The sequence below is a fragment of the Onychostoma macrolepis genome, chromosome 16, assembly GCF_012432095.1.
Source record: "Onychostoma macrolepis isolate SWU-2019 chromosome 16, ASM1243209v1, whole genome shotgun sequence".
Taxonomy (NCBI): domain Eukaryota; kingdom Metazoa; phylum Chordata; class Actinopteri; order Cypriniformes; family Cyprinidae; genus Onychostoma; species Onychostoma macrolepis.
Window position 1 is genome coordinate 19,645,114 of NC_081170.1, and position 17,851 is coordinate 19,662,964.

General features: G+C 39.2%; 2 protein-coding genes across 7 annotated transcripts in view; one reads left to right on the top strand and one right to left on the bottom strand.

The window, feature by feature from the left end:
• The window catches only part of cicb (capicua transcriptional repressor b), a 45,967-nt gene extending 39,216 nt beyond the window's left edge, over positions 1 to 6,751 (top strand). For 2 of the 4 annotated variants that reach the window (XM_058747607.1, XM_058747609.1), the window contains exons 17-21: positions 154 to 308; positions 1,517 to 1,674; positions 1,791 to 1,925; positions 2,018 to 2,143; positions 4,555 to 6,751. In XM_058747607.1, coding sequence (XP_058603590.1) covers positions 154 to 308; positions 1,517 to 1,674; positions 1,791 to 1,925; positions 2,018 to 2,143; positions 4,555 to 4,844 — 864 coding nt within the window. In that variant the 3' untranslated portion in view covers positions 4,845 to 6,751. The remainder of the gene's footprint in view (positions 1 to 153; positions 309 to 1,516; positions 1,675 to 1,790; positions 1,926 to 2,017; positions 2,144 to 4,554) is intronic. The other 2 variants (XM_058747608.1, XM_058747610.1) reach the window with 1 other exon arrangement.
• A 510-nt stretch (positions 6,752 to 7,261) lies between these two features.
• znf526 (zinc finger protein 526) lies at positions 7,262 to 17,710 on the bottom strand. Of its 3 annotated transcripts, none has more exons than XM_058747612.1 (9): positions 17,021 to 17,710; positions 16,046 to 16,062; positions 15,664 to 15,968; positions 14,374 to 14,534; positions 12,620 to 12,727; positions 11,544 to 12,328; positions 11,316 to 11,442; positions 8,898 to 10,478; positions 7,262 to 8,182 (listed from the first exon to the last, which is right to left on the bottom strand). In XM_058747612.1, the coding sequence occupies exons 3-9, from the start codon at positions 15,917 to 15,919 to the stop codon at positions 8,021 to 8,023; spliced, it is 3,180 nt and encodes a 1,059-aa protein (XP_058603595.1). In that variant the 5' UTR covers positions 15,920 to 15,968; positions 16,046 to 16,062; positions 17,021 to 17,710; the 3' UTR covers positions 7,262 to 8,020. The 3 variants fall into 3 exon arrangements, with proteins under 3 accessions (XP_058603595.1, XP_058603594.1, XP_058603596.1); XM_058747613.1 differs by adding an exon at positions 8,410 to 8,551 and having other exon boundaries at positions 8,049 to 8,182; positions 15,664 to 16,062; XM_058747611.1 differs by having other exon boundaries at positions 15,664 to 16,062.
• Between the last annotated feature and the right edge of the window lie 141 nt (positions 17,711 to 17,851).

The following is a 17,851-nucleotide window of genomic DNA, read 5'->3' on the forward strand; positions in this document are numbered from 1 at the left end:
ATTTTAGTTTTTTATATCAGTGTGTTAGTTGTCAAATATATTAGGTTTTAAATATCAGACTTTATTAATCAAAGCAGTGTATGAAAATGTGTAGTAGAAAAAAAAAGAAAAAAAACCCCCAGCTCACTCACTCATTTTTTTTGCTCTACCCAGGCTGAATGGAAGGAATCCCACCCTTCTTCTCCATTACCTCCTCCCTCTGGATCAGAAACTGCTCCGCCTCAGTCTCATGGTGATAAAGATGCACCACCTAAAAAAGTCAAGGCCCGGCCCCCACCTCTCAAACGACCGTTCGATTCTGTTGACAAGTATGTTTCATAAAATATGGCATCATTAGTACTAATATTTATTTCCAGCTTCATATTCATCATATGTTGGTAGTAATTACTAGTGGTCGCCATGGCCGATTATTTGGTATTTTTCCTAATATCTGCATCGTTTTTTCAGTTTGGCCAGTGCATTTGAGACTTTTATTTGGACGGCTCTGGGATAGGCAGCGCCTGAGCACACAGTGCTCACATTCTCTCTCTTCATTGTTTGCTGTTGCTGTTTAACAGTTCTGTCTGATACGGATCGAAGTCTGTCTAATAATAATAATAATAATAATAATAATAATCAGATGGAACTGTTAAACAAAGGAATTAAAAGGTATACAAAAAAGTATTATAACGATTGCTTTTATATTTGTAGTAATAGAAAAGCAAACATTATAATACTTTACCTTTTACTGTCAGCATTCAGCAAATACGCATTTGTCATTTTAAACAAATGTTTGAATGTCTAATAAACATTTAATTTCACAAACCTTGCAGACTTAGTCAAATCCAGCAGTGAGATCTTGTGTGTGCATTTGTATCCTGCATGATCGTGTGTTCTCTGCGTGACGGTCGGTCTGTCTGAGTTGAATGTGGAAAGGAGGAGAGTTCAGCTTCAGGAGATGCACAATCGATAAACTTTAAACTCGTCATTTCAAACTATGCTGCGCTTTATACTTTTGCCCACTGTCATATTCATGTCGTTTTCACTGTGTGCTTTGTGTAAAATGTGTTACCTTGGCTTTATTTGAAAAAAATATGATTCCCAATGCACACAAACTTGCTGGATTACTGAGTGCCCGATTGTTTACAGAATAATTTTACGGGATTACAGATTCATTTTAACAAATTAATTAATTGCATGGTCACACTTTAGTTTGGGGACCAACTAAACTAACTGCTTATTAATAGTTAGTAAGGTAGTTCTTAAGCTTAGTTATTGGGTCGGATTAAGGGATCTAAAATATGGTCATGCAGAATAAGGCATTAATATGTGCTTTATAAGTACTAATGAGCCAATATGCTAGTAACATGCATGCTAATAAGCAACTAGTGAGAATTGAACCTTAAAATAAAATGTTACCAATTGCATTCCTATTTATTTCCAGGTTTAAATGGAAAAAAAATGAATGTGATTTCAGATTTTGGACCCCACTGCATGTATAGAGTAGTCAAAATCTTGTGATTGGTGATGTGTGCAGGGTTCTGTCAGAAGTGTACTTTGAGGAGCGCTTTGCAGAGCTGCCAGAATTCCGTCCAGAGGAGGTTCTGCCCTCTCCAACCCTGCAGAGTCTGGCCACCTCCCCACGAGCCATACTGGGCAGCTACCGCAGGAAGAGGAAAAACTCCACCGGTGAGAGTAAGATTCAGACCTCACTAACAACTGAATGTGAAATCCAGCTATAGCTGGGTCAGTTCATTTGTTCATGCCTATCAAATCACAAATCAACTAGCCCTCAATCCCCCTTTCCACAGACCTGGACTCATCGACAGAAGATCCCATCTCTCCAAAAAGGAAAAGCCGCCGCAGATCTAGCTGCAGTTCAGAGCCAAACACACCTAAAAGCGCTGCAAAGTGTGAGGGGGACATTTTCACCTTTGATAGGCCAGGTAATACTTCACCACCCACAAAAGCGTCATCATTCTGCAGCCTATATTATCCTGATTCAACTACATTATAATTCTCTCTCTATCTGGTACAGATGGAGAGGATATTCTGGGGGAGCTGGAGTTTGAAAAGGTGCCCTACTCCTCTCTCAGGAGAACTCTTGATCAGAGGAGAGCTCTTGTCATGCAGCTATTCCAGGAGCATGGCTTCTTCCCCTCAGGTAACGCACACACTTTTATAGAGTACTGTACCACCCACACAGCTTACAGACCGCACAGAAGTGAAATGAAGTACAAACCAATCACAGCACAAATCTTAGCCAAAATGGATGCTATCGACAACACTATTCATTAGACCCATGGATTTCAACCGGGGTCCTTGGAGATACAAGACTAATGGAGTCTTAAAATATAAACTAATAGATATATATATATATATATATATATATATATATATATATATATATATATATATATATATATATATATATATATATATATATATATATATATATATATATATATATATATATATATATATATATATTATAGTAAAAAATGAATGTTTCAAATGTATTTCTAAATCTAGCTATTATAAACTATTTCTTTTATTTATGATCAAAAGAAACAACCTCTTATCTAGGAGTCACTTCGCTAGGAGAAAAACTACCATCAAATACACAAGTGACAAAAGTTTAGTTTATCTTATATTATTAATATATTACTATGGATTACTAATATATTACTAAATAATAATAATATTGTAATTAGAGATTTTTAGTCCATGTTTTTATTTATTAATTTAAATGTTTTATTGTAAATTAATTATATTTTCATATGATTACATTTTAAATGATTGATAAAATTTTATTAGACACCATTTTTGATTCATAAATTATAATAAAACATAAAAAGCAAAATGGAACAGAATTTAGGGGAAAATAAAATTGTTTTCTTGGGAGTTTAATTATGAAAAAACAAGTTTAGATTCATTCTCATGGTCTAACACACGTGGAAAGTATGTCCACATTTATAGTAAATTTATATTGTGATTGTATTTTTGGCCATATCATCCAGCCCTAACGCATAGTTTGCAATATTAAAGGAACTGAATATAAACATCAAATTTTTTCACTATCACGTCATTCCAAGCATGTCTATTGATCAAAGAAATTCTGGTCATGCAGTTACAAAAAAAAAAAGGTAACACTTTATTTTAAGGTGTCATAATACAGAGTAATTACCTAATTAAGTGCTTAGTAGTAGCCATTGTACTTACATGAAACAAAATGTACTTACCATGTAACTAAGTTATGTAATAGCCTGTAACTACAGTTTGTAATACATGTAATAGGCAGCTACTGTTACACATATGTAACAGACTGAGTCTGTGCCTATTACATCTACATAATTACAAACTGTAGTTACAGGCTATTACATAACTTAGTTACATGGCAAGTACATTTTGTTTCATGTAAGTACAATGGCTACTACTAAGTACTTAATTAGGTAATTACTCTGTATTATGACACCTTAAAATAAAGTGTTACCAAAAAAAAAAAAAATGACTGAACCTTCAAAAAGGACCATCAATGCATCGTAAAACATTTACACTTCTGATGCCTTGCAATGGCTTTGTGTGAAACAAGAGAACAAAATTGAAGTCATAACTTTTTAAGAGAATCTTGTTCTGATTTTTATGTTGCTGGTCCACTTACTGGGATAGTTCACCCAAATATGAAAATTATGTCATTAATCACTCACCCTCATGTCATTCCAAACCCGTAAGACCTTCGTTCATCTTCGGAACATAAATTAAGATATTTTTTATGCATTCCAAGAGTTCTCTGACCCTCCTATAGACTGCAAGGATCCTTACACAATCAAGGCTCAGAAACGTAGCAAGGAGATTGTTAAAATAATCTATGTGACATCAGGGGTTCAACCGTAATTTTACGAAGCTACAAGAATACTTTTTGTGAAAAAAAAAAAAATAAAAATAATTACTTTATTCAACAATTCCCTGGAGCCATTTTGGAGAGTATCACATATGTAAACAACGTATGCATGCGGATACGTTGTTTACTTTCAGATCAAAGCGTAAACAGCGTATCCGCGTACGGTGCTGCTGACAGAACAGCATACGTTGTTTACGTACGTGATACTCTCCAAAATGGCGCTATAGGGTGATACGGAGGAGACAAGTTGTTGAATAAAGTCGTTGTTTTTGTTTTCTTTGCACACAAAAAGTATTCTTGTAGCTTTGCAAAACGTACGGTTGAACTACTGATGTCACATGGATTATTTAACGATTTCCTTGCTACGTTTCTGAGCCTTGATCGTGCAAGGATCCTTGCTTTCTATGGGAGGATCAGAGAGCTCTCAGAATTCATCAAAAATATCTTAATTTGTGTTGATGAACAAAGGTCTTACGGGTTTGGAACGACATGAGGGTGAGTAATTAATGACAGAATTTTCATTTTTGGGTGAACTATCCCTTTAAATTGGCTGAGAGGAACATCATCTGAGATTATGAAGGCCGAAAACCTCTGCATTAGATAAAAACTCTTTCTGAATTTATTCATCTAATGCTCTCTTTCTCTCCCCCTTTTGCCCCTCTCTCGATCAATAGCTCAAGCCACTGCTGCGTTCCAGGCGCGGTATGCTGATATCTTCCCCACTAAGGTGTGTTTACAGCTCAAGATCCGTGAGGTCCGGCAAAAGATCATGCAAACGGCAGCTCCGTCGGAAACGGCTGGCCTTTTAGATGTTTCCTCATTGCCGGGACCTTCTGGGGCGGCGTCGGCCAGTGACGTAGCTATAGGGGCAGAGCCTCAGGAAAAAGAGGCCGAGCGGGAGGGTGAGCAGAACAGCTCGGAGGAGCCCAGAAGCGCTGGTGATTTACAGGACACCAGCAGATGAGGTTGACGAGAAAATGGATGGCTTGAAGACCAGATGTCTCCCCTCAACATCTGCATGATTTACATTTGTTGTCTTGTCTCTGCTATGACCGCTTCCGAAGGACATGGAGAGAAAAAGCAAGAGCAAAATTTGTATGTATATGGAGCAGATGAGGGGAGACGCCTCAAAACACTTTGGGGTTTTGAAACTTCTCAGTATTTTACGTGATGTTGAATTATCTTTACATTCAGACACTTGCCTACATAAACTCTTGAATATACACTCTTATATTTACAACATTATCTTAGTCATTAGGCTTCCTTTGGACTTTGAAACTAGAGGACTGTGGGCCTGTCCTGTACGTCAGTGAAGTCACAGTGCTGCTGATGCCTCTAGAAAGGCGGGACGTGCGAGGGCACCCCATCCCTTTTCAGACAGTTGTGTTCGTACAGCCTGATTGGCAGTATCTTGGCCACAGGTGTTTTTTTTATTGGTTTGTGGGTTACTGCCAGTCATTGCGAGGCGGGCCTCCATTGGCTGAGTTTGTGATAATGAAGACTTGTTGGACTTTTATTTTTTATTTGATTTTTTTATTTTTTTTTTCTTCTGTGGTGTTTTAATTTTTAAAGACTTTCACAGAGAGCTTTGTTAAGGCACTGAAAACCTTCAGAGAGAGACTTTGCGCTGCCATTTGTAAACCTTTCGTCCTATGATTGGCTTTAGTGGTTGTCAATCAAACTGGAGTCATTCCAAAGCCTCTGATTGGCTAGCCATGAAGGAAAAAGGTCATGGAAGGGAAGTCAACAGGCACATTATTGCCATTGATTTATGTTTTTCCATATATTAAGAGATTCCACATATTTAAGCATTTCTTTCCCTGCCTTTTTTATTCAACTTTTCATGAGCTGGTGAAGCACGGAGCAAAGAGAATGTTGGGAATATATTCTTAATAATTTACTATAAGAATTTTATTAACTTTTTAGAGGAGAAACTTGATTTTTCAACACGCAATGCTACAGGTCATTGTTATAAAATCTCATTATTACTGTTCTTTATTAATGCTTTGTTGTTCTTGTGGATCTGATCCTTATAACCTCTATATACTGTATTCTTATTAATATACTCTTTCTTTAGCAGAAATGGAGGGATGAGTTCGCCCTCTATCCTCGCTCCTAGAGGCACTTCCACTACCTTTTTTTAAAACATTTTCTCTTACACTCTTTATCTTGATATTCACAATATGTTTTATTTCTTACCAGGAAGCAATTACATAAGCCTTTATTATTAGACACTCCAAACATCTTTCTGGTAGTTGTACATGTTTTTTATTATTTCGATTTGCCACTTACATTCCTCCCCTTTCTCATTCCTCCTCCTGTCACTTTATTGTTTTTCCTCAATCACTTTAAGGCTGTGAGGTGGGACTGGGAGGTCACAGATGATGTTCTCTCGCAGCACTGGTCTTTGTTGTACATACAGTAAGAGTCCAAAGACTCCAGCATCACAATAAAGAGCATCAACAAAAACATTGTTGGAAGAAACAAAGCCAGTAACAAGAAATTGTATAACAAAAGGAGAAATAAAGAAATATGGTTATAAACTGTTCTTATTGCGTTACCTTGTTTTGATGATTTACTTGCCCAAGAATGACTTTACACCGATAAGCTTTAAATTTTAACTGTATCTCTCAGTAAACAAATAAATAGATGTTCAATGAAACAGACTCTTCGTTATAAATAACAAGATTGAGGAAATAACTCTTAATTAGATATTGGTTGGGTGATGTCATATTTGTGCATTTTAACTTTTTTTTTTCACAACTGTTTAAAACTTCACTGATCTATTCTTGAGTTGGTTTATGCCTGAATAGTACATCAAGTTATAAGATGTGACCATTAAGAATAAAGGAATGATTGGGTGTTTCCATATGCAAGTATTAGTAACATTATATTGGGGTTAGTCATCACATTTCTACATTCTAGCCAGTTGCAGTATATGGAGAAACAAATTAATTCTATGTAACACCAGAACAAATTTAAAGATTTACTTTCATTCACTCAAGAAGAACATTCTATGATCATTTACTTAAATTGTTTCAAACTTGACTTCTTTCTCCTCTGGGTCACAAAAATGTTTTTTTTATTTATTTTTTTTATAAATTCTCTACATACGTCCATACAATAAAAGTCAGTGGGGTCCAGTGTTGTTTTGGCCCTCTTTGACTTGGATTGGAATCTACTAAGAATATTGAAATATTCAAAATATCTTCTCTTTGTTGCGCAGAAGAAAGTCATACAGGTTTAAAACCACATGAGAAGGTGAAGAAATGATGACAGAATGCTCATTTTTTTGAACGCTCTATCCCTTTAAGGTGACATGATTGCTAGGTATTGCTGTTGTGTAGCACCACTTTCAAATAAATTACAAGGGAGACAGAAAACTGTTTAAGTTTATTTGCAACACTTCTCCAAATCAGCATCATAACATTAAAAATGCTACAAACATTCAGTGTACAGACAGAGAGATGGAAATACATGGGCATTCTTTGTGCATTGCAGTGATGGTGCATAATGTCGGTCCATGATGAGCACTTTCTTGTTTTGAACTTCCTCTGCCCTGTTGTTTTGTTCTTCAGGTAAGTGCCCTTAAACTTCCTCCTCCCAATAACTGCAGGTCAGAACGTTAACCAGGAATCACTACACACCATCCAGTGGTACCATCCTGCTCCACTGTCCACAGGTGTAATTCTTTACTTTTGAAATCTGTACCTTCATACCCTCCATCTGGCTCTGTCCAAATGTCAGAACGAGAGTCTCATGCAGTGTGTCGTCAGTAAGACAAACTGTCCATTTCTAGTCCCAAAACAGGAGCCATCCTATCACAGATTTGAGCCTCGGTTGCATCTCTAAAATCAGCTCTCTTTTAAGATTGCTAGCTGAAATTATTTTGCAAAAATGTCTTTAAAAATTGAAAATAAGGCTGAAAGTATCTTAAAGGATGGACTAGAGTGGCTATTTGAGGTATGCTTGTTCACACATTCAATGGAAATGACTACAATGTCTTGAATATGGAACTTTCTCGATCTCTGCTTTCCCTGTTTTTTCTTTCTGTCTCTGCACTTGTTCTGAGCCACTTATGCTCTTCTTTTAATCACTGAGATGATGGCCACTGGAATGCTACACTGTTCTTCACTTCTCTCACATTAACTGCAGGTTGTCCACAGTGATGGCCTCCATGTTGATGCCACTCTCCAGCGCCGTGTGGTACAGCTCGATGGCCTCTGCCAGGTCTCCACTCGTCTCAATGATGGCTATAGTCTCTCCAAGCTCATTATACATGATAGTGGGAGTTCCCTGAGTCTGAAACGTTGAGAAAACATAAACCATTATTTTGTGCACAAAAAACTAATATGCAAAACTAGAAAAGACCCCCCCCACCCCACAGTAGGGCGGTTTCCAAAAAATCTGGCATCGATTCGGATTCATAGTTCTAGAACTTACTATGGAATTGACTCGTTGTTTTCTTTTTTAAGATTGGAGGAACATGTTCACCTAATATCGTTTGGCCATATGATGTGAAGGCTTACCTTCTTTTAAACTTAGTATATATTACTACCAGCATCATCTCTCCATGTAGTTCGGAGCACCCCTCAAATCTTTCCATTGTGGACAACCGAACAAGCCAGTTTCACTCTTTATGAGTTTATTTTGTTCATATACTTTAGACACCTAGAACAGATTACGTTGGTGCATCAATGTCTGAATTGCGTTTTAGGAGCAAAACTTTAATCTAGGAGACACGAAGACAATTAATCATATTTGTAAGTTGTATACTATTCGACATGCAGGAATTTAAGTAAATGAAATTGAATCACCTTAATCAGCAATATGTATTTCTGCATGACATACCATGATACTAAGTTAAAATACGTATGATGTAAAAGAAGGCTGCAATCATTTTTTTGAACCAATTAATGGAAACTGACCGCGAGATTTTCAATTCCCAACACCTTGGAACCCGTTCTTTCTGGAAATCGATTCCTGGTTCTAACACACAGTATTAACAGTTTCCTACCTGTGTCAGGTTGGATGTTTGTATCTGAATGACTTGGGGTTGTCCAAGCTGCACCTCTTGTTGGCAGAAGGCTGGTACCAGGTCCATCTCAGAAGCTTCCACAACAGCAACAGTTGCTGTTTCAGACTCTGCAGCCACTGCTTCTGTGCTGTGTTCAGGCTCTTGTTGCTTTTGGGTGCGATTGTGGGTCTTCCGATGGTTCCTAAGGTTCGAAACCGTCTTGAAGGTCTTTCCACATTCACCACAAGCATGTGGCCGCTCACCCGTGTGTGTACGTCGGTGTTCTGCCAGATGCATGCTCTGCACAAAACCCTTATCACAGAACTCGCACCGGAACGGACGCTCGCCCGAATGCGTGCGAAGGTGCTCCCGCAGGTGCGTGTTCTGGCGAAATCGTTTTCCACAGATCGCGCAAGGATACGGACGCTCACCGGTGTGTACTCTCTGGTGTAGCGTAACACTTGAGGCTGAACCAAAGAGTTTTCCACAGACCGGACAGGGATGAGACTTGCCAGTGCTGGAGCTTGAGCCTCGAGGCCGGCCGGGCCCAAGTCCGTGACTTAGCTGGTGCAGGCGGAGATTTGCAGGAGAGTTTAACCGCTTGCCACAAATAGTACAATCCAGATTAGGTTTCGCCATCGAAGGAGTGCTTAGTTGCTCTGTATTATCCATCGAGCCCTGTTGACAGCTAACCTGGGAGTCCTGGGAGATACTGTGTGGCTGAGTCAAGTTGGGGTGCTCCTCCAGGCAATGAAGGTCTCGTTGACGCTTGCGCAAGAACCCCACGGTACAGTGCGGGCAGGGGTAAGGTGCTGGTGACCCTGGGTGGTGAAGAAAACGATGAGCTACAAGTTTAGCAGGACGGATAAAGGTAGCGGAGCAGTCTGGACAGGGTGAGGGCGTCACATTGCTGTGAAGATGCTGACGGTGTTGACGAAGATTTGACGATTGGCTGAAGGCTCTGTTGCAAATGTCACACCGGTATGGACGGACTCCTGTGTGTGTGAGTCCATGGCGGGATAGATTTGCAAGAGAGGAAAAGGTCTTTCCACACACGCTGCACTGGAACGGCCGCTCGCCTGTGTGCGTGCGCAGGTGGTTTCGCAGATGGATCTGCTTCTTGAACGGTTTCCCGCAGATGTTGCATTTAAAGCGCCTTTCGGTGGTATGAGTCGTTCGTCGATGACGCAACACACGGACCTGTGAGGAGAATCTTTTTTTACAAATAGAGCAAGGGAACTTTGGTTCTTCTTCATCAGCAGGAGTCCTGTGTTTACTTGGTTCCTCTCCTCCTACCACATTGGCAGTAGATGAATGGTTGGGGTCGATTGTCAGTATTTTCCCTCCATTTTGGGCTTGTTCTGTGTTTGAGGGTTCAGAATGAAGCCCATTTTCTGTTGGCTCTGAAAACCGGGAAACCACTGCAATACCTTCAATGAGCACTGGATCTGTGTCACTGGATTCTTTTCTGTCATCTTTCACAGGAGGAATTGTCACCACATGTCTTTCTTTCCTCCAAGCAGCCTCTCGTTCTCTTGCTCTTTGGATGATAGAGAGAGGTGACTGCTGGGCCAGTACAAACTGCAAAGCGGAGATGGTTGAATTAATCTCACAATTAATCTTTTTCTTAGTTAAAACATTGACATTCAATTCCCTTTTTAAGGAAAAAAGTATATAATAGGCCATTGTGTAATTAATAGGTTCTGCAGTGTGTGGATAAAATGAACAACAGCACTAACAGTATGCCTTTTTTCTTGAATTTGAGATCTTGAGAAATGAGAAGACTGACGTCAGTGCAAATATGTAATAATTCAGTTCTGTCAAGTTATTGGTGCTTTTTATGAATGAACAATATATCTGTAAATTATTGGCAGATATTAGAGATTTTTTAATTTATGAATTTTTACATTTGAAATATTGTATATGCCTCAACAATACTGAGTGTATATTTTGTACATGACCACTTTCTCTATTTTAACATTCAAATTAAATTTGAAATTACTTAACACTGTTAAAAATGAATGTGAAATGAATGTTTGTTTTTCATTGTGTACATTATTATGTCTTAATGCCTAAATTCCCTTGTATCATTTAAGGTTTTATTTTTATTTACTTTATATACAATGTAGTGTTATATTTCTTAATATGAGACATTTATTGATTATTAGCCAAAACATGAAAATCAGCCAAAAGCAGTGCAGTTTTAAAAATCAAATTTAATTTTGATCAGGACAAAGACATCTAAATATAATAATAGGGGAAATTAGCATAAACAATTAAATAGCCGGCAAATATATATCAACATTGACCAATACGACTACGTTTAACAATAAATGTAATCTCATTATATCAGCTGATAACCAATATGATACTGATGTTGTGCACAGCTAATTTCCTTCATCAGGTCACAACTATTACCTGAGAGACTGGTGCGGTCGGTTCACGTACTCGGTGAGTGCGACGATGGTACAAGAACTTCGTCATGTTGGTGAAAGTTTTGGCACAAAATGGGCATTTGTGCAGTGGCTCAGATGTATGGGATTTCCTAAAGCGGGAAAAGCGAATGAAAAATGAATTTTGATGACAGAGAACCCAAATCACGAGCAAGTTTTGATGTTTGACTATACAGTTTGTATTTGTTATTACCTGTGTATCATAAGAGTCATTTCTGTGGTAAAACCATGTCCACAGTCCACACACAGAAAACGCGCCTCACCAGAGTGTGTGCGCATGTGAGTCTGAAGGGACACCAACTTCTTAAATACTTTATCACACTCTGGGCACTCGTGTGTTCCTTGTTCATGCACTCGAAGGTGCGCCACAAGCCGATTGGCAGAGGTGAACGTTCTTTTGCACTCCTCACACTGAAGATTGCTGGGTGGCGGCGTCAAACCCAAACCAGCGGAGCGGGCAGTGTATGTATGCCTCCCAGCAATAACTTTGCCAACTTTGCTCCCCTCTTCGGATCCATCGCTTCTTGCTTCATCTTCCTTAGCCCCAGAACTGTCTTCATACCCCACCATCACCCCAGTGTCCCCACTCTCTTTGTCCTGGCCTAAGAAGTGCTCCCCCTGGTGTTGAAGGAAATCCTCTGGTGTGCTAAACAGCAGATTACACTCGGAACACTCATAAGGATGGATAATTAAAATCTCCTCATTTTCCTTCTTTAACGTGTTCACTTGACCAGATGAAGGGAGGAGGTTAAAAGTGGTCACATTGTCCAGCCGGATAGGATCGGCGGGTAAGAGAGGGGCGAGCAGTTTAGCTTTGCGGAGAGTAGCTGAAGCAGAACCATCAGCGATTGCTTGGGCGGAGCAGAACTGCAGGCGGAGCATCGCAGAGGTGGAGCCAGGCAGGGAAGCATTGGCTGGCACTAGCATAGTTCTGGCAGGGTTTGCAGTTTTAGATGGGTTTTCTTGCTCTCTAAGAGCCTGAAAAATAAAGGCAACAAAAGTAAGTTTGGAAATATAGGACCTGTAACATCCCCAAACAATGCGGAAATAGGCCAGGATATTGTCACATTGAAACTCTTGAATTAATAAGATGGGAAAAACCTGATCCTAACACCACGTTTTAATCACACAATCAGTTTTCAGCGGATTTTAGACCAATGAGTGGGCAGGACAGAAACAGAAATCAAATATAGATTTTATCTCATCACTCCTAGTTAGATCATTGTGTAAAACAAACCCCCTTTAAAGAATGTATGGATGTAAACAGACCTGGGCTAAGGTCAGGATCTGGCCTGCCTTCTGTTCATCCAGAACTAGATTTTGAACATTGAGCAACTGAAGCGGAGTGACTGAACCATCTGCCTGAAGAACATATTCCTGAAACAGAACACAAAATTAAATTAAAAACTGCTAAAAAGATCACAAGATTAATATTTTACTCCGCAGTATGTGCAAGTTGTTTGTTGAGCACCTCAAGAACCTGACACTGTGGCAATAACAGTGTAGACATTTTTGATAATATTAACAATTGATGTTTAAATAGATACACATTCTTCTATTAGATATAGCATTATTACGTTATTGAGAAGAGTTATTAGCTGATATTAGAATTTTTTTGTTTAGTTAATTTATCTATGCTAGTGTTTATAAGTTTGGGATAAATACGTTTTGTTTTTTTAATTACACTTCTGTTCAGCAAGGATGCATTTAATGCAATCAAGTGATAGCATTGACTTTTACATTGTTACAAAAAAATATATATTTCAAATAAGCTGTTGTTTTGAACTTTCTATTAATCAAAGAATCCTGAAAAAATGACATGCTGCTTTTTGGATGCTCTTATATAGGCCTAAGTGGTCCCTAGTACTGTATCTGAAGTCTCTTTCCCGAAATTCAGCCTTGGTGCAGAATTTCAGCCACTACAAGCCAGTCCCACAATGAGCTTTCCTTAGGATGTGCCATTTCTGTGTCTGTAGCTTTAAATGCTAATGAGGAGGAGAGAGGCGGGGCAAGGTGGAGGGTGGGTGTGTGGCCTTAACCAGCTTGCGCTACCATGCGCTAATGTTGACAGTGGATGTATTGCAATGGCTCATAGACACGCAGTCTTTCAAGCTTTTCAGTTTGACCCAGAATCTGATCCGGATGGAGAAGCACCGGATGAAGAAGTTGCAACTCAGCGGCTACAGCAGGACGTCTCCGAATGGTTAGTTTAAAATATTGTGTCTGGATACGGTACTTTAGTTGGTTTGTTTATGTATGCTGTTACAGTTATTATCATGTAGCTAATGCTAGCCATAGGCTCGGATGAAGGAACTAAAAAATACTTTGGTGTTCATTTGTACATCCAAACACTGAGCAACTATCATGCTTTGCTCGTTTGCAAGCCATGATGTCTCTCGAGGAAAAAAAAATATTGTGCTCGCCTCGCACGGTAGTGGCTCATTTTCTCATGGGCGGGCAAAGCAGAGAAAGGGGAGGTAACCTTTCCCGTATGATGACATAAAGGGAAGATTCCAGATTCGGCCATCTGAGCTTTCATTTTCTCAAAGACGAAGTAGGATACCCAGGGCTCGGTTTACACCTATCGCTATTTCTAGCCACTGGGGGACCATAGGCAGGCTAGGGGAACTCATATTAATGTTAAAAAACCTCATAAAGTGAAATGTTCATGCCATGGGACCTTTAAAAAAAAACATTACCAACTCCAGACATCGTAACAGTAATGTACATTAAATTATTTGATTTGTAGCTATTTTTTAATGTATATATTGTTATAAAAGTATTTTTACATATAAATAACATTAAAAATATTTTCTATGTTTTTACATTTACAATACAATATACCAAGTCAGAAGGCTCATTAGCTGAAAGAGATTTTCTTTCCTACATAAATGAACATCGCCACTGCAAAATTCTCAAATGAATAGGAATCTAATCAAAACAAATTGAGAGCAAATCAGAATCAGCATGGATACCCAGTCTCATTTATTAGTGTGTGTGTGTGTGTGTGTGTATGTACTCACTGTGTCAGTGCTCAAGCTGCTGTGGGTGCTGCTTCTGTTGTGTGTCTGTCTGTGAGCCAACCACAGCTCAGGTGTGTCAAAGAGAGCCAGACATTCCAAACACTGATACTGGATTGGCACTTCTGCATCGACAGCATCCACCTCTGTAACCTCACATAGCTCTAAAAATAAAGCATTTATGCTTTTTCAAAAAACCACAACTAAACATACAGTACAGCAGCACACATACACTATATTGCCAAAAGTATTGGGTCACCCCCTTCCTAATGAACAGGTTTGACTACTTTAGTAATTTCCATGAGTACAAATCTTAATGTTTAAGTATATAATGATATTCTAGGGAACTGTGTGCTTCTAATTTTACAGCAACAGTTTGGACAGGACCCTTTTCTATTCTAACATGACAATGCCTCTGTGTATAAGGCAAGGTTCAAAAAGAAATGATTGAGTCAGTGTGGAAGAACTTGACTGGTCTGCAGAAAGCCAAGTCCTAATCCCAGCTGAACACCTCTGGTGTGACTTTAAATGCAGATCTCGAGCCAAAAACTCTTTACCAAACACCAGTGACTTGTATATATGGGTGCAGTCATTTTAGACACATTCAAAACTGAGATGGAAATACAATTTTTAAATACATGAATTATGTTTCCATCTTTGTTGCCACAGTTTTGGAAGTGCCTTTTTCTGTTCTAAAGAAGGGGGTGTCCCAATACGTTTGTCCATATAGTGCAGGGTTCCTCAAATCTTTCCCTGGAGGGCCAATATGCTGCAGAGTTTAGCTCCAACCCTGATCAAACTCACCTACCTGTGATTTTCTAATGATCTTGAAGACTCTGATTAGCATGCTCAGGTGTGTTTGATTAGAGTTAGAGCTAAACTCTGCAGGAGTGGGCCAGATTTGAGGATGCCTGATATAGTGTATGTACAAGTCATTGGTGTTTGGTAAAGAGTTTTTGGCTCAAGATCTGCATTTAAAGTCACACCAGAGGTGTTCAGCTTGTATTAGGACTTGGCTTTCTGCAGACCAGTCAAGTTCTTCCACACTGACTCAATCAATCATTTCTTTTTGAACCTTGCCTTATACACAGAGGCATTGTCATGTTAGAATAGAAAAGGGTCCTGTCCAAACTGTTGCTTTAAAATTAGAAGCACACAATTCCCTTGAATATCATTATATGCTTAAACATTAAGATTTATACTCATGGAAATTACTAAAGTAGTCAAACCTGTTCATTTGAAGGGGGTGACCCAATACTTTTGGCAATATAGTGTATTAAACACTGCACTCACCCTGGCCTGCCTCTCTCATATGCAGCTCTTGATGCAGCAGCAGTTCATCTGGGTTCCTCAGGATGGCTCCACACTCCAGGCACTGATATTGACTCTCCCCAGTGTCACAGTCCTCAAGGCTCGGCAGGACCTCGACCTCGTCCCCCTCTGCTCCGGTGTGGATCTGTTGGTGCACCAGCACCTCCTCCAGCGTATTAAAGAGCTGCTGGCACTCACTGCACATGTACTGATGCTCCACATATTCCTGCTCACTCATGGTAACTGCACAGTGCTAAACCTGTTAAGATGCAAAGTCTCTTGCTGTGCTGAAGAGCAGATGCAGTGCTGGGGTTATAAGTCACAGTCCCTGGGTTCAGTATGCATTCTTATGCTCGATACGTACCTAAGCCTCAAAACAACCTGTAAAAAAAAAAAAAAAAAAATATTATATATATAAATAAGATACAGATATGTTATGCCATTTTTACATTAGATTCCATAACCTGTCATTCAGGACCAGATTGCCACAGGCCACTGATTATATAAATATTACAAACATAATTCATATCATTTTAAAGACATGGGACAAAATGTGTCAAACATCTTTATGTGCCATTTAGTTTTTAAAACAGCTAAACTTTGAGATTATCGCTACACATATGCACAATTTTACCTGATTTTCTTCTTCTATTGTTTTTCACCTGATTCTCTCTTTAACTTTATCATCAAATACCCCTAAAACCACCTCAGACCAGTTGGATCAGTAATTCTCAATCACAGGGCCTCAGCAAATGTCTAAGGGGCCCCAATAAGTATTATTTAAATTTGGTTATATTAATATAATCCTAATTAATCTGCTAAAAGGCACTTAAATAAAAGGTCTATAATGTTAAAATATATTATTATACATATCCTAGATAGGAGGCATTGAATATTGTCTTGGGCAAAGGTGGGCCTTGGAGTTATAATATATAGGACCTATATGTATGTGTACACAGGAATATTTCTAAATTTTTAAAAATATCTCTTTTATTTGGTTTCAGAGCTGCATCCCTGCTTTTTGTAAACACATCATATATTTATGAAGACATTAATTCAAATATGGTCGCCTATGATACTTAAATATAATAATGCACGTAATGTGGATTTTAACATCAAGTCCGTGCATAACATATGGCATCTCCGAAATACAAAAAGCCCACAATTTAGTAATTTCGCTTCATCAATAAATCAGAAAAATATTACGGACATTACAAATGCGGTACAGATACAGGTGTTAAAAGCAACCTGAAAATCATTCAAAACTTCTAGCACTAGTCGTGGCGGAATCGGTAGTAACAAACAACAGCATTTAGCGGGTTTCAGACGAGTGGTTTACCTTGTGGCGAGCAGTTGGTGGCGCTCTTCAGATTTTGCCTGAGCTTATGGAGCGCACCGCTGTCTCCTGAGCGAGCCACCCCGCTGTACGGCGGTCGTCAGGCGGCGCTCTTCACTTTTCCCCGCAGGTCTAAGAGCGCTGAAGGGAGGCCTTCTTTCCCCAGCCGTTTCCGAGCCTCTCCTCGCGCGCTGCAGCTGGGCGATCCCTCGTGCAGCGCTCGTCGGCCCCGCGGAAGCGTTCCGGTGTTCACAATGCGTTTCTCACCGCAACGAACCAGTATTATGCAGTGCCTCGCACTGTTTGTTAAATATTTTGACGTAAAGATGATCGTGGATGTGGAAATGTACCGTTTGTCTGGCCTCTGTTCCTTGCTCTGTGCATGCTGCCCCGCCCCATGGGGGTTCGCGTGGCTTGTGCAAGGCGCTGATTGGCTAGAAAGACTGTCTGTCAAACTCTAGCTCTTGCGATGGATAGTCTAATGATTGAAGCATTTTTGGATGCTAGAGTATGTGAATGCGAGACTACATCTTCTGATGGAAAGGTCCTAAACCACCAATACATTCATAATAAACAATTTCAAAACACACTATGTGTTTATTGTTAAGTATTTATTATTAATTGTTCGTGAAATGTATATAATTAGTCCCTCAAATAATAGACACTGCTATTAAATCGTTTCAGACCATTCCTGAACTTAGTAAGGGGAAAAACAGTTCGACTTCTACGTAAATGGACAATTTGTCAATGTAAACGTTTTTGTAAAACGAGATTTTAATCGACAACAAATGTGACACTTTTCATCTGAAGTCAAAGTTATCATTTCGATATTTA